The sequence below is a fragment of the Rhinichthys klamathensis genome, unplaced genomic scaffold (assembly GCF_029890125.1).
Source record: "Rhinichthys klamathensis goyatoka isolate OS25496 unplaced genomic scaffold, OSU_Roscu_1.1 h1tg000452l_1, whole genome shotgun sequence".
Taxonomy (NCBI): Eukaryota; Metazoa; Chordata; class Actinopteri; order Cypriniformes; family Leuciscidae; genus Rhinichthys; species Rhinichthys klamathensis.
Genome location: NW_026606944.1, coordinates 972683 through 989739, shown reverse-complemented (window position 1 = coordinate 989739; position 17057 = coordinate 972683). Strand labels below are relative to the sequence as shown.

The window sequence follows — 17057 nt, the reverse complement described above, 5'->3', positions numbered from 1 at the left end:
ATTGTTACAGTATTTATTCTCCCGAGTCTTTCTGGTAGAAATGGAAGCTTTAGCGTTAAGTTCTGCCAGGAAGACTCAATTGCTACGTCACTTATTACCTTCTCATCTATCCAATCGTGTCTAATACTTGCGGTATAAAAGACCAGTACTTACACATGTTTGAGTTCGCAGATGCTGACGCTTTCATTCACCTCCATCCTCCCCACCACCACCAGGATCCCTTCCCCTCCATCCTCCCCACCACCACCAGGATGGTCCCTTCCTATACCTCACAGGGGGTCGGCTGCGCCCCTGCCTTCGTCTTCAGGCAGGAAATGCAGAGTCCGGACCCTCGGATTGCGAGCTATGGACGGGGCCTACGCCAAAGAACTTTATTGCTTGCTGGGCTATCAATAAATGTATTTATTGTTACAGTATTTATTCTCCCGAGTCTTTCTGGTAGAACTTGAACCAGAGATGTCTGGCTGAGATCCAGGAAGATTTATTTACAACTCCAACGTGAAGTCAACTATGAAGTTGTAGTGACTTTGACATACATAATTCACCTTTGTTCTTGACATTGTTCCTCACTGTTGTTCAGGGATCGTGGTCCCTTTAAATCACATATGTCAGAGTCAAGGCCCGCGGGCCACATCCGGCCCGCGAGAAGGTTTTTTACGGCCCCTGGGATGATCTTGATTTATTATTAGAACCGGCCCGCAGACCGCAGCAAGCCGGCAGCCCGCAGATCTTTTACACGCACCAATACTACATTTCCCACAATGCAACGGTGACGCACCGAGCAGTAGGCTGCTTCATTTCAATATTTATTGGCACAGCAGTCGTCAGCATTACAGTAAAATTAACTTTCAGATACCCATCAAAAATGGCAAAACGGAAGGTGGACACTGAGAACCGGGGGTTTCAAACAAGGTGGGAGTCGGAGTATATGTTCACGGAGGTAGCTGGAAAACCTGTGTGTCTTCTGTGTGGAGAAAGTGTGGCGGTACTGAAAGAGTATAATCTGAGACGACATTATGAAACGAAACACGCGGACAAAAACAAGAATATGGACATGGAACAAAGGCTACAAAAGGCAGAGGAATTAAAACGAGGCCTCAAATCTCGACAGGCTCTGTTCAAAAAAGCCAAATCACAAGGCCATCAAAAACCGCATGATTAAAGTTTGTGACGAAGTTTGCCCAGAAAAAAGGCAACTCTTTTTAAATGTGAGTCTGAGCAGAAACACCATTGCCGAGAGAGTAGACCAGTTGTCCATCAATCTAAAAGAGCAGCTTGTGAAAAAGGGAAAAGATTTCATTGCATATTCTTTGGCTGTGGATGAGAGCACCGACATTTCTGACATTGCCCAGTTGTCAATTTTCATCCGCGGAGTGGACTCCAGCCTAAGCGTGACAGAGGAGTTTTTGGCTTTACGTCCTATGCATGGCACAACTACGGGGCATGATTTGTATGAAGAGGTGTCAAGATGTGTAAATGAGATGGAGCTGCCTTGGGAAAAACTCGTGGGTTTGACAACCGACGGAGCACCTGCGATGTGTGGACACAGGAGCGGACTGGTGGCGAAGATACGGGAAAAGATGCAAGAGGAAAACGCGACAGGTGAGCTGACAGCTTATCATTGTATCATACACCAGGAAGCGTTGTGCGGTAAAGCCTTGAAAATGGAGCATGTAATGAGCATCATCACGCGCACAGTTAACTTTATCAGAGCCAAAGGTTTGAATCACCGCCAGTTCAAGGCATTTCTGACGGAGTTAGAAACGGAGCATGGTGATTTGCCTTATCACACAGAGGTGCGATGGCTAAGCCAGGGAAAGGTGCTTCAAAGATGTTTCGAGCTTCGTGAGGAGATTTGTCTGTTCTTGGACAGCAAAGGGAAAGACACAACACAACTCCGAGACGAAATTTTTCTGTGTGAAATGGCTTTTCTGTGTGACATTACGAGTCATCTGAATGCAATGAACTTGCAGCTGCAGGGTCGGGATCGTGTCATCTCTGATATGTACAGTACAGTGAAGGCATTTAAAACCAAACTGACTCTGTGGGAGACGCAGATGCGGAAAGAAAATTTGAGCTACTTTCCCAGCTGCCAGACCATGAAAGAGAAGCTCTCTACCAGTGCGTTCCCGAGCGCACAGTTGGCTGATAAAATAGGTATGCTTGCCGCTGACTTTCGACGCCGATTTGCTGACTTTGAAGCACAAAAAAGCAGGTTGGAACTGCTCGGTAACCCATTTGCTGTTGACGTGGAAAGCTTACCACCAAACCTCCAAATGGAGTTGATTGACCTCCAATGCAATGATGCACTGAGGGCAAAATATGCGGCAGTGGGTGCTGCGGAGTTCGCCCGTTTCCTCCCCGACACAATGCCCCAGCTGCGCATCCAGGCTGCTCAAACGTTGTCTATGTTTGGCAGCACATACCTGTGTGAACAACTGTTTTCTTTGATGAACCTGAACAAAACATCACACAGAAGTCGACTTACTGCTGAACACCTCCACTCAATTCTGAGGATTTCCTCAGCTCAGAGCCTTACCCCGAACATTGATGAACTTGTGGAAAAGATGGGACACCACCAAGGATCACCCTCAACCTCAAACAAGTGAACATTACTGTGCAATCACATATTTAGAGTTTTTACTCAGTTCAAGTTTAAAAGTTAAAGTTTAATATTTGTTTTCACTGCATGTTACTTCTCCTTAAACAAAGTGTTGTTTTTGATTAATAGATTTCTGCACTTTATTTTATTGTATTTCAATCCAATTATATTTTAAAAATATTTCAGTTGAGTGGATGATAGAAAATTGCTATTATTGTTTTTTTCTTTGAAGTAAATTTAGCCCACTTTTGCTAAAATAGAAAATATAGGCTACTGATGGTGCCTTGAATACCGGTTTCTTTCATTTAATGTTCATGTTATGGGGATTTTTATATAAAGGAAATTTGTCTTTTGTGTCTGTTGAAAATTAAAGATTACTGACAGAGCCATAAGAAAATATTGCTTTATTTATCTGATCATATTGGAATATATTTGTTAGGTTTTCAGTAGGTTCAATTAGGTTCACTAGACTATATGCGTCATTTAAAAATTTTTCAATGAACATTCGAACAGTCCGGCCCTCGGCTTGTAGCTAAATTTTTTATTTGGCCCTCCGTCCATTTGACTTTGACACCCCTGCTTTAAATGTTCTGTATGCGTGATGACGTGAGACGCTAGTCAGCGCCATTTTGGAGTTGAGTGTTTTTGTTTTCAATCATAAACGACACACGCATTCGTGTGCTCAATGTGAGAAGTTGTCTCTTGCGATTTACTACAATTTCCACACTGGTGACCCCGACATTAGTCTGCTGGACGTATCCAGTGACCCAACACGACCATGGCCACGAACGCTGTCACCCTCAAACTCCCCGAATTCTGGGAATCGTCGGCATCGGCTTGGTTTGCCCAGACTGAAGCGCAGTTTGCGTTACGAGAGATCACCGCGGATACAACAAAGTATTACTACGTTGTGTCGGCTCTCGGTAATGCAACAGCATCGAGAGTGGTGAGCCTTCTTACAAACCCTCCGGAAACTGAGAAGTATGCAGCACTCAAAGCCCACCTGTTAAAAACGTTCGGACTGACGGACGCTGAGAGAGCCGGTAGGCTTTTCTCCCTTCAAGGATTGGGTGACAGCAAACCGTCCGAGCTCATGGATCATATGCTGGATCTTTTGGGTGAGCACAGACCCGATTTTCTTTTTATACAGCTTTTCCTGCGTCAGCTACCTTCACAAGTGAGAGCTGCATTAGCCAACACCACAATCACTGACTGTCGGAGACTGGCCGAGGAGGCTGATAAATTTTTCCTGGCGAGTCAGGGACATTGCGCAGCCGGGCTTTTTCCCGCGCACATCGCTTCGGTGACACGGGACAACTCCACCGTACGACCGCATATCACCCGCAAGCTAACGGACTCTGTGAACGTTTTCATAGGTCAATGAAGGCTGCCCTGCGCGCTGGCCTCAAAGACAGCAACTGGGTCGACAAGCTCCCGTGGGTGATGCTGGGCATCAGGACCGCGCCAAAGGAGGACCTTCAGTCCTCATCCGCGGAGTTGGTTTATGGACAGCCACTGCGGGTACCAGGGGATTTTGTCCCTAGCACCACGGTTCCCTGGTCTGCTACTTTTCAGCGGTCCACTCTACTGGACAATGCGAGGCTTTTCGCACCTGTCCCTACTTCCCATCACGGCCTTCCTCAGTCACACATACCCGCTGGACTTCAGACGGCTGACTACGTTTTCATTCGCCTTGATGCCCACAGGGGACCTCTACGTCCACCCTGCGAGGGCCCATTTCAGGTTCTGGAGAAGGGGGACAAACATTTTGTGGTGGACAGGGGCGGGAAACCGGAGCGACTCTCCATTGACCGCCTCAAACCGGCTCACTTGGACGTGGCCAGGCCCATAGACCTGGCCCAGGTCCCACGGCGCGGACGGCCTCCTGCTCTGCCCCCACCCCTTGCTCCCCTCGCTCCCAAGCCTCCCACACTCCATGTCCCACACCCGTGCCAGGGCGGGTTGCCGGCTGCAGTGCGGTCTCCTCCTCCTTCCGTGCAGCGCAGCCGTTGTGGCAGGTTGATACGCCCACCTCCCCGTTGACTGTTTGGTTCTCCTGATATGGTGAATTCTGGGGGGACGTGTGTAGTGACTTTGGAAAAAATTCCCGGGGGGGGCATGCCCCCGGACCCCCCTAGGGAGAGCACCCCCACATAATAAATCACAATTTAACCCCTGTATATATATATGAAGAGTTTGGTTACAAAACGCGATAAACGCCATTTCTAAAAAAAAATTAGTTACTACAAAAATCAGTATTGTATCTGGTTGGTATTGAAAAGTCAATGTTTAATTTTAAGTAAAATGCGATATCCGCCGTGTTATTCTGTCATGCTTTCTCCCTTTCTTTCCAAACCGCGACAAACGCCAATCTCCCTTCTCTGCAGAATGCGATATATCCGCTCTCAACCAATCACAACGCACCATTCCACGCAATGTAAACAGTAACGGCAGCGCCTTAAATACACCCGGCTTCCTAGTTTTTCTTATCTATTTTGTACTTTTCGATCAACAAACAAACAAAAAAATGAATAATTTTGATGGCATTGATGAACCTGTGGTTGTAAGAAACATAAGGCATCGAAATCGAATCATTTACATGAGGAGATTAAGAAGATGAGGCACTCGGGAGGAGGAAAAATGTTTTCAATCTTCTTTACAGTTCTTAATAAAAATATTCTACTAATAAACTTACGTTGTTGTGTATTTTCAACAGTTTCAATATGAAAAAAAAAACTTTTATATTGATTCAATGGATTAATTGCATTTTGATTTTAAAAAAAAAAAGGATTTATTGCATTTTGGGGGGAAAAATAATCCGTTTTTATAATAAATCTTTGAAAATCAAAACCTGGATTTTAAATTTTTTTTTTGTTATTATACCTACAAATGCTATGTGAAAGTTTGAAACAGAAAATAGTGCTTTTCATCTTTCCACTTTCTTGGTAAAGAAAACACACTTTTACTCAAATTAATCTAAATGGATTTATTGCGTTTTGGAACCAAACTCTTCATATATATACTAGGATTCAAATTTGAATAGCCTACAAACAGTCATTTCAAATGACGAACAAAGAAGACAACAGCTCGGCCACCTGAACTGAACCGAAGAAAAAACGACGTCAAAAACAAACACCGCAATTAATTACGGTTATTAGTGTGAGCCCTGAGCTTGGTGACTGGCAGCCAACCTTTTAACATCAGGACACAATGATGTCAGCTTGAGCCGTAGTGCGCCTGAGGTAACCAAATTGAGACGGCTGCGGTACTTCGTCTGCATGTGCAAACCCCTGCTCAACAAGGTATGACGTCGGAAAAGCAAGGAGAAGAAGACGAATCCTCTTCCACAAAATAGGGAAATGCTGACCATGCGTGGCCCACACGACACGCCAGCCACAGGGCCGAAAGGTTGCCTTGGCCTCCTCATACTTTTGGAGTTCGATTAGAGTTTATTGAATTTCGGCCTCACTCATGGACACATCCACTTGAAATGGCTCCATCACCCACTCAAAGACATCCAATCGGTCGAGGTCCCTGAAACGGATCTCCATGTCTATCTTCACTGCCCTCAAGTGATCGGTGTAACGCAGCAGGTAGTTATCGGTCAACTCATCAACCACCTGAATGAAAGTACAGAAAGTCAGTTAACGCTATTGAGATTATTTTTAGGCTGCCTTTGTAAATTTAAATATACCTAATAATACTACTACTAATAATAATAATAGGCTACCTTGGCCAGCTGAAGGAAATTGAATTGACGCCTGCTCAAATTTTGTTTGTACAGCTCCAGCTTGGCGAGGAAACTGCAGATGGTGGCCTTTGAATGGACCAGTGTCATGGCATCTCCCTGGAGCTTGAGTGACACTTCATTCATCTTCCCGAAGAAATCTGCCAGGTAAAAGATGTCACCGCGACAGGACCACAGCGTGTCCCTTAGAGCTGCGTCGGCACCAGCAAGAAACTCCAGGACACTTGTGAACAACTCACACAGCCTAGCCAGACAGTTGCCCTTGGATAGCCAGCGTACCTCGGTGTGGAGCAGCAAGCGCTGAAACGCTTCATCGTTCTCCTCGCACAGCTGCCGGAAGATCCGGTCGTTCAGAGCATGGGCCTTAATTTTGTTTATGGCCCTGACAGCGATGTTCAGAGACTGGTGGAGAGAAGAACTTATATTTTTGGCAGGTAGTCACTTAGGGCCCTGAAGATCGTCTCCCCTCGTGTGTCAGTGGAGAGATATTTGGCAAACAAAACGTTCTCGGCCACATCTCTCTCAGACATATAACGCACATACGCCATCAACAGAACATTATTGTCTATTGTCGTGGTTTCATCCAGCTGGATACTGAATGGATTTTCACGAAGTGTGGCACACAACTGCTGCCCTGTATCCAGCGCCATCTCCTTTATTCTCTGAGCCACACTGTCATTGCTGAGCGGGATGGCCTGCATATAAAATGGCAACCCGGACTTCGCTGTCAAGAGAGAGATGTTATAGGAGGCCAGTAACCCACTCTCTGTCTGGTTTACCTTTTTGGGGTTAGACGGGACGGTTTCATTGCCTTGTTAGAGAACACCTGCTGGCAAAGGAGGCACATCGGGAATAAAGCCATATCTAATGTACTCAACACTATACTGTCTGCACTTCTTCTTGTTTTCCGCCATGATGTTTCAATGTGTTTTGATATCAAAATTGTCTTAGCCTACGTAATTGTGCTTGTGTGCGTTTAGATTGGACACATTAATCTTAAACCGCGAAGCTTGTGTACATTTTGATTGGACACATTATTTCTACCACAGCTGCCAGCTGCGGCATTTGTTTTTAGGCGTTGCAATGGAGATAATTTGCTGGTAACTAGCCGAGTGGGCTACTAGCAATATTAATTCATTAATTTGCACAGACTTCATTTTATTTTACATTCAAATGAACATTGTATGTGTTGTCAGAGGCTTAAAAGTTGTGATGAATAACAGTGAGTAACGTAGGGTGACCACCTGGCTATTGCTCTGTTGCGGGTCACCAGACCTGATAATGCGGGACACGAGGGAGAGAACTTACTTTTATTATACTAGGTGAATAAATATTGATTTTATATTAGATGTCTTTTTGCAGTGATGTTAGCATGCTTTAAATTGCTAATAGGCTTTATAAAAATGTTAATGACGGTGGTGACCGGCGATGTGAACGTCACTAATATTATACAACTCATTTTAACAGCATGGGTCTATTCAATCTAAATAATTAAGTGAAAATAATAATCCAATCGCTAAAAAGCACATTTCCAAATAAGCACATAAATTCCATTAGGAAAGACTAGAAAGATTAAATGCGTTCTTACTGGATTCAGTGCATCTTGAATTTATATTTTTTGCCTGATCTGGCAGCTCTGGTACTCAAGTTCAGATGCCAAGGGTGCCACATTTAAACCACATAAAATGTGAAGGGCCACAAATTACAACTTGCATCGTAAGTTTATTCATGACAGTATTTACAGTTTTTACTTATTTAGAAATGCAGTTTATTACCTATCTTGCTAGGTAAGTCTTGCTAGTCTTTGTCCTATTTAAAGTAAGGTAATACTGAACGTGAAAATAAAAAATCTGAAACAATAAAGTGGATTAACAGTTTTCTAGCAATTTTAATGCAAAAAAAGAGTTCATACTCGGTGTATTAAAAACCTCCTTGCAAGGTAAGTCTTGCTAGTCTTTGTCCAATTTAAAGTAATACTGAACATGAAAATAAACATGAAAAAAATATGGAACAAAAATGTAGATTAACATAACATAAAAAAAATGTTAACACATTTTGAGGTTTTTAATACTCTGTTACGACTGACTCAAGGCCGAAACAACAGAGGGGAGACCATGCCACAAGCAAACGGTGCAAAACATAAGTTTATTGTGTATCTAACACAAATTTAAACAACAGAACCAACAATGTGGTGTGAATGTCAGTATCAGTGGTGTAAGGCAGGTGCAGGGATGTGTTGTATGTGTGGGTGCAAGTGTTGGTTGTAAAAATAAAAGACATAAACTCAAATAAACTTAAATGTGCATCTCTGTGAAGTCCTGGCTCCCCGAGCAAGGCATGAACCCGGGCAGGCCAACCGAGCAGCGTCTGAGCCTCTAGTTACCAGACCAGCGCAGGAAGAGAGACCAATGCAGTAAAGAAACTCCTATTTAAGACCCATCTTCCCAGGTGTCAGCAATTAGGCCTGAAAAGAGAGGAGGGGCAGGAGAACGACCAGAAATAGGCCAAGGGCCGTAACAACTCTTAGTATTAAGAAAATCATTGAGCAAAATACAGGCTACTTCTTAAGCCCTGATGAAAAGTAGTTCTTATTCCTAGTGGGAAATCTGAGTCTGAATTCTTTTTACCAGTGATTTCAGGTCTGGCTGTTGCTCACTGGAAGCTGCTCTAAGACAGTCTGTCAGTTAGACGTGAGCGTTGCTTTGAATTTATTATTCCCATCGGCCAATTACACATCGCAGAGTAGAGATGCGCGGATCAGCTCTAACGTCACCCGAATCAGCTGTTAAAAACAAACTGAACATCACTAATGATTTTCTCCGAATTAGATATCCGCACCCGATCGTCACATTTCAATTAAAATTCTCAGTGTTAAGCGCGATGATATCGTAACCTATATAGGCTATTACAGTGGAGTAGGCTGCATCTTTGGCAAAATTGCATTCTTTAATAGTCTATGCCAGGGGTCGGCAACCTATGGCACACGGGTTTCAATTCGCAATTTCAATTTGCGTAATTTGAAAGGTAATGGAAACGCGGCTACTGTCTAATATTTGCTCAACCTTTGATCTCAAATTCATCTTTTGCATGATGCGGGCCATAAAATTAATGCGGATGTGCCTCAGCGCTCACACCGCCCCCCAATACTGTCCAAACGCCCCCGGTGAGAAACGCTAATCTAGAAATTCAACTTGGAGTCAGTTAAGAAATAAAAGTCGTGGTGTCAGTGTCACAGTGTTTGGTTGTTCCCTGGGTTAAACACTAGAGGTCCTCAGTTTTCACAGTGTCTATGCATTCTCACTACAATTCCCATGATCCTGTCTGTCACTGATTGTTCATTGCCTTACAGCTGTTTCTCGTCACCCTGTTAGCACTTGTGAATATATACCCTGTCTGTTTCAGTGTTTGTCACTGAGTCCTTGTATATTGTCCCCACACTTCTGTTGTTATTTCAAGCCTGTTTCTAGTGTTTGTCTTTTATGTTTTTGGATTGCCTTTTTGGATTTTGACCTTTACCTGGACTGGTTGTGAGTACGGATTACCCTTTAAATAAAACTGATTTTGGATCTCTATTCCCTGTGTGTGCGTGTCGTGACAGAAGGACTCCGTCATGCAGAGATCCAGCGGTATGGGGTCTCCAAGGTCTCCAGCCACTGAGAGGGGGAAGAGACAGCAGAGAGGGAATTCTCAACCTAAAGAGATTACTCCTTGTATGAACATCTTAGAGTGTTTTGCACTGTGGGCCCGATTGACTGAGGAAGCTGATTTGAAGAAAGCTGCCACACGCCCTTCAGATCATCCCAGAGAGTCATTCGAGGGAACCTGGCTGGCAGAGTTTTCTGGGACCCGCGGAGGTTAGAGGGGAGTCCAGGTATCTTTCATGGAACCTGAGGTGGTGAGGTCCAGTCCAGACTTCCATCCGCCACCGATCCCATCCAGTCTAGAGCCTGCCTGCCAGAGGTGGCAGAGGAGGAGGAGAAGGAGAGCTTCCTGCACTCCTTACGTCCCCGAACAGCCCGCTGTCTCCCTGGAGGTCATCCCCGGACAGTCCGCTGTCTCCCTGGAGGTCGTCCCCGGACAGTCCGCTGTCTCCCTGGAGGTCGCCCCCGTCTTCCCCGAACAGCCCGCTGTTTTTCCGGAGATTGTCCCAGAACTCCCCATCATCAGTCCTGCCATGGCCAGGAAGGCCGTGTTCCTTTTTTATGTAGTGGCAGTTCTGCAGGCATGGAGGAAGCAGATGAGTTCTGCTGATCCTGAGACTGTTCACGTCACGCCTGTTGACCCAGAGACTGTTCACGTCACGCCTATTAACCCAGAGACGGTTCACGTCACGCCTGTTGACCCAGAGACGGTTCAAGTCATGTCTGCAGATCCAGAGACTGTTCACGTCAAGCTGGTTGACCCAGAGACTGTTCACGTCAAGCTGGTTGACCCAGAGACTGTTCACGTCAAGCTGGTTGACCCAGAGACTGTTCACGTCACGTCTGTTGACCCAGAGACTGTACAGTCCATGTCGGCTGATCCAGAGACTGTGGTCACGTCTGTCGATCCAGAGAATGCTCAGGTCACGTTTGTTGATCTTGAGACACGTTTGTTTGATGTTTCTGACTCTGTTTCAGGATCTTCAGATAAAAGGGATGCTGCCAAGCCGGTGTCTGTTCCTGTTCCTGAGCCGCTGTCTGTTCCTGAGTCGGTGTCTGTTCCTCTACCGTGGCCGCCCGAGGGGTTGTCTCCGCCGTGGCCGCCCTAGGGGTCGTCTGCTCCGCCCTGGCCGCCCGATGGGTTGTCTGCTCCGCCCTGGCCGCCCGATGGGCCGTCTGCTTCGCCCTGGCCACCTGATGAACTGTCTGATTTACTCTGGCCACCTGAGAAACTACCTGCTTTGCCCTGGCCACCTGATGAACTGTTTGTTTTCCCCCGGCCATCAGTTAAGCTATTTACTTGTGTCTCTGTTCCCCTTCATGGACCTGGCCACCCATCACTCCCCCTGAGTCTCCACTGTTTCACCTCCCACCTGAATTCTTGTTTTTGTGTTGTCTTGGAGCGTCTGGTAGCCGCTCCGTAGAGGGGGGGGGTTATATCAGTGTTTGGTTGTTCCCTGGGTTAAACACTAGAGGTCCTCAGTTTTCACAGTGTCTATGCATTCTCACTACAATTCTCATGATCCTGTCTGTCACTGATTGTTCATTGCCTTACAGCTGTTTCTCGTCACCCTGTTAGCACTTGTGTATATATACCCTGTCTGTTTCAGTGTTTGTCATGGAGTCCTTGTATATTGTCCCCACACTTCCGTTGTTATTTCGAGTCCGTTTCTAATGTTTGTCTTTTATGGTTTTGGATTGCCTTTTTGGATTTTGACCTTTACCTGGACTGGTTGTGAGTACGTATTACCCTTTAAATAAAACTGCTTTTGGATCTCTATTCCCCGTGTGTGCGTGTTGTGACAGTCAGGGCTTTTCCCTTAAAGGGATAGTTTGCCTAATGCTGCGTTCACACCAAACGCAAATTGAGTGTCAAATTTGCGTCTAGTTGGACGCTTGAACATTTTGAATCCATTCGCGCGTCCAAAGCGAAATTGTCCTGGTCGAAATCCGCTTCTTGTGGGGCCAGTGCTAGGCGGTTGTCTAGTTTGCTGATTGATTGATTTCCATTACACGAGAGTAGATGTTAAAACTTCATGCTGATTTGTACTCGGCTTTCGGCAAGATAAGCAAAACTAAGACGTAGCTTTACAGTATACTATGCTTCTCCATCCATTTACGCTTCTTTCCATTTGGGTGGTGTGAGTCCCCTTCTGTCCGGCGTTAACGGCTGCAGTGTACTTGGCGCGTCAGCACACGCGACGGCTGCAACTACAGGACCAGCACGACATCCGTCTGGATTGAGCCGAGTAGGGGACATCTCTAGGGTCTTCAAGTGGGCACCTTCCGTCCTCAGTGTTTCGTCGACTAGCCCACGACACCTCAAGAGGGCTCGACAGTGACTCTGGCGTCCCAGAGCCACCCCCCTCCGTCCCCCACTCAACTCAGCCCAGCTTACTGACCTCTACATCCCTCCTGCTGCTGAGACCTAACCACAATCTCTCCGCAACCCAACCATACGCGCCAACCCGTTTGACTAAGGCTGTCGAGCCCCACTGGTGCGTTAATATGCAGTTTCAGTGGCAACGGTTCCGTATGGCATACCACCTACCGCTACCTGCTGCTGAGACCTAACCACAATCTCACAATCTCTCCGCAACCCAACCATACGCGCCAACCCGTTTGACTAAGGCTATTGAGCCCCACTGGTGCGTTAATATGCAGTTTCAGTGGCAACGGTTCCGTATGGCATACCACCTACCGCAAAACACAATATCTGCCCAACCACCCGTCATTCACGCAATATCCACAGGAACGTATACAAATAAACCAAGAGACTCTTCAAGTTTTCAAGAATTCTACGAAACTGTAGTGTGGCGGCCTGTACACAGCCAGCTAGAATTTTTCCGTCTCAACCGCAGCCAGTTGCTGCTCCTTTCTGCTGCTTCAGATAAGTTCTTTACTGTGCGACGCAACTCTTGGCCGCTGAATCTGACGTCTCTGAGGAACCGGGTTGTAGAGTGTGCCATCCTCCCATGGCACTGTTAACTTTTCAGTTTTAACAATGCGTGCTGATCCAGACCACAAAACAACATCTGGTCGTAGGTTAGTGGTGGCAATCTCAGGTGGAAAAATAAGCTGTTGATCAAGATCAGCCAGCATCTTCCAGTCCCTAGCAGCTTCCAGTTGTCCTGGGCGAGAATTGGTGTTAACACCTTTTCTTGGTGGTTGCTCGCCTGGGCGGAGGAATATTGTCTTCTGCGTGTAATGTTTTGCTAGAACAGGCGGCAACTTATTGGTCATACTACGCTTGCCTTCTAATGCTAAAGCCAAACATCGCAGTACTTGGTCATGGCGCCAAGTAAACCGACCCTGGCTAAGAGCCACCTTACATCCTGTCAAAATGTGCCTTAATGTGGCAGGTGATGAACACAAAGGACAAGAGGGATCCTCTCCTACCCAGAGGTTTAGGTTCTGCGGTGATGGGAGAACATCATATGTTGACCTAATAAGGAAACTGATCCTACTCTCTTCCATTGACCAAAGGTCTTGCCAGCCCATCTTGCGTTGTTCCACATTCTCCCATCTCATCCACTCTCCCTGCTTGGCCTGGGAAATGGCCTTTATACACCTCATCCTCTCCTCCTGCTTTCGCACCTCGTTGACTACCAGCTTCCTCCTTTGAGCTGGGCCTGCCTTGTGGCATCTAGGAGGAGCTAAACTGAGCCCAAAACCCCCTCTTCCATGCTGTACCTGTCCCACGATATCCCCAATTTGAAGGGCAGCCTTTGCCTCTATTACAGATTTCTTTGCTGACCACTTTCTACCAGTTTTTAACACAGGGGCTGCCTCCCTTACACATTTGTCGCGTGACTCTACTAAGGTCATTTCCAGTCTGACCTTGGCACACTTAAACTCCTCGGTTAAAGCAGAGACTGGCAGCTGCAATATTCCTTTACTATAAAGTCCCACTCTGCTGAGGCAGCGTGGAACTCCCAACCATTTCCTGATGTATGAGCTTATCAACGCTTTCAGCTTATCCACTGTTGTCAAAGAAACGTCGTACACGGTCAGTGGCCACAGCAACCTCGGCAGTAGACCAAACTGAAAGCACCAGAGTTTTAGTTTGCCAGGTAGAGCACAGCTGTTTATGCTCTTCAACCCTTCCACTGCTTGTCGTCTAACTTCTCCCACCCGAACTGTGTCCTTTAGATCCCCATCGTACCATCTCCCAAGACTCTTCACTGGCTTCTCAGAAACTGTTGGTATTGCCTCACCATTAATGAAGAATGTTTTATCTACTACCTTTCCTTTAACTATCGAGATGCTCCTTGATTTAGAGGGCTTAAATTGCATTCATGCCCATTCAATATTATCTGTTAACTTCCCCAATAACCGATTAGTGCAGGCTACTGTTGTAGTCATGGTTGTCATGTCATCCATGTATGCTCTGATTGGTGGTAGTCGCATTCCAGAAGCCAAGCGCTCTCCTCCTACTACCCATCTTGATGCCCTAATGATTACTTCCATTGCCGTGGTAAAAGCCAGTGGAGAAATGGTGCATCCTGCCATTATTCCAACCTCTAGGCATTGCCATGCAGTGCTAAATTTTGGAGTTGAGAAACTGAATTGCAAATCTCCAAAATAGGCTTTGACTAAATTTGTTATTGACATTGGTACTCTGAAAAAATCAAATGCTGTCCAAAGAAGCTCATGTGGCACTGAACCATATGCATTAGCCAAATCCAGGAATGTCACATGGAGCTCCTTCTTCTCCTTTTTAGCTGACTGAATTCTTGCCAGATAACATTGATGTGTTCTAAGCATCCTGAGAACCCTGTAATGCCCGCTTTTTGAACTGAGGTGTCAATGAAGCCATTCTTTAATAGGTAGGTGGACAATCTCTGGGCAATAATGCTGAAGAAAATCTTACCCTCAACGTTTAATAGTGAAATAGGACGAAACTGACTGATGCTTGTAGCTTCTTTTTCTTTAGGTATAAAGACTCCACCTGCTCTGCGCCATGCTCTAGGTACAACCTGTTTTTCCCATGCCACTTTTATCAATTTCCACAGAATTCGCAGAACTCCTGAAGCACTCTTGTACACTCTGTACGGAACTCCATTAGGCCCTGGAGATGATGAAGCCCTTGCCTTTCTCACAGCCTGCTCTACCTCTTTCCACTTAGGTGCACAGACCTCCATTTGGTATTCTGGTGGGTTGATAGGTGGTATGTCTGATGGAATTGACATAGGCTCATGCCTTTTTGCATCTGAATATCTCTCCAAATATCTCTCTAGCTCAATCCTAGATGTTTTTAAAGTGCCATTCTTCTCACTGGTGAATAACTCACTGGATCTTTATAGAAATTAGCCCTTGCACGTTCCTGTTTTTTTGTAGCGTTTCCGTAGGCGCTCAGCTCTGCGTAATGTTGCCAGCTTATCTTTTATGGCCCTTTGTAAGAGATTGAGTCCCTCCTTCTGACTTTGTTCTGCTCTTTTCCATTGCTTCCTCAGCTGTCTCCTTTCTCTAACTAACCCTTCAACTTTCTGCTGCCGTCTAGACATTCCAGGAGTAGTTTGTACTTTTTCCTTCCTTTTTTCCACACCAAACCTCTCACTTCCATATGCGTAAATGATGTCCCCAAATTTATCCAGCTTCTTTTCAACTGTACCAGTTAATCTTTCCAATGCAAAGCATAGATCTGTGTTAACCGTGTCCCATGCAGTTTTCTCACAAGCTCTTGGCCATCTAACTCCAGGCCTATGCCCGTTGAGGTTCTTTTCTCTCTTATGCTGGTTAGCCTGACCGGGTTCACAAGTATGAATATGATGGCTGATGGCTGATGTTGATCAAGCAGTCATCGAGAGAGTTATAGCTCTGTGTAACAGAGGAAGGTTCAGATAAAGGGAAGGAAGAGGACAGGGTCTGCTTGAGGAGACTGTGGGTGTTTATTCAAACTCAAAGAAAACAACTCTTTCAACATAAACAAAAGTCGTGCACCATGCGCAGCATAAACAGACTCAATTCGCTGCAATCAGCTGTCACTCAATGTCTCTCGCTCTCGGCGATCTCCTCTCTTTCTCTCCGTCTCAGTCCAGTTCACCCACAAGTCTCCACTGGTCTCTTTCTCTCCCACTCTCTCGTTTTCTCGTGGCTTTTATCCGTCTCCCCACGCCAATTACTGAAATAAGACACAGGTGTTTGTCATTCACACTTTACCCACTCACGCCGCACCTGTCTCCCGATCCTCTCTCCCGTCACAGACTTCGCTGAACCACGCCCCCCTTGCCACACTCTGTATTTGCTCTGGAGAGCAGCAGAACAGTGGCGTAGGGGTCATCGTCACCATACTTGGGTCCATCAGACCCTCCGGAGGCGAACCCAGTTTGGCGAGTTTCACCATTTGGTTCAGACACAATGGCGCCACCACGGCCACCCTTGGCCGACTCCTGGCCACCCCACTGGCCACCCCAATGGCCAGAATACATTTTAGTAGCATCAGTTATGCATTTCATAAATAAGTCAAAAATATTCTTTAGTGAAAGAAGACGGGGCATTATGTGTCGTGACGTGCTTTTTAAGTGCCAAATGGTTACAGTATACTGTTACAGCAGCCACGTTTTGACAAGCAGGGATGCAAACAGCGCACTTTTCGGCGCCTCTCGCTTAATGTGAGGGACAGAAGTCTATTTACATCATTAAAGAATACGGAAACTCGTTTTCCCTCCTCTGTGGCTGTCAATCATTCTCCATTCATATTCAAACAGCGCGCGCGCCTCTTGGATGCACGGTAAAACTCTCTCCAATATGATATATTCACATTATAATGCATGATCTGTAGATAAAAGGCTGTAGATTTGCATAAAATTACTTTATTTTGTTGGAGTTTGTTGTTTTTAAACGACTCACTACAGTGTGCTTGCTAGATCATCACACACACATCACAAGGACTATGAATCGGCATCAAACGCACAATAACTGGAATATAAAACTGAAACAAAGGAACAAATCGCACTAGGATTTGTGCGCTCGACATTACTTCACTTTGTGACGTGAACTTTTAAATGCGCACTTATGCAGCGCAGCGCTGCACACATAGAGTCACCATGTTGCTTTGAGCACA

At 45.8% G+C, this 17057-nt stretch overlaps 2 protein-coding genes across 2 annotated transcripts in view; both read left to right on the top strand.

Annotated features, from left to right (window-relative positions):
* LOC130071690 (gastrula zinc finger protein XlCGF8.2DB-like) overlaps positions 1 to 17057 on the top strand; it is a 152008-nt gene that overhangs the window by 81038 nt on the left and 53913 nt on the right. The gene's annotated exons all lie outside the window — the stretch shown is intronic.
* Positions 866 to 2609, top strand: LOC130071677 (general transcription factor II-I repeat domain-containing protein 2-like). The gene is given in 2 exon segments (XM_056236536.1): positions 866 to 1140; positions 1142 to 2609. Coding segments are annotated over 2 exon segments (1743 nt in total).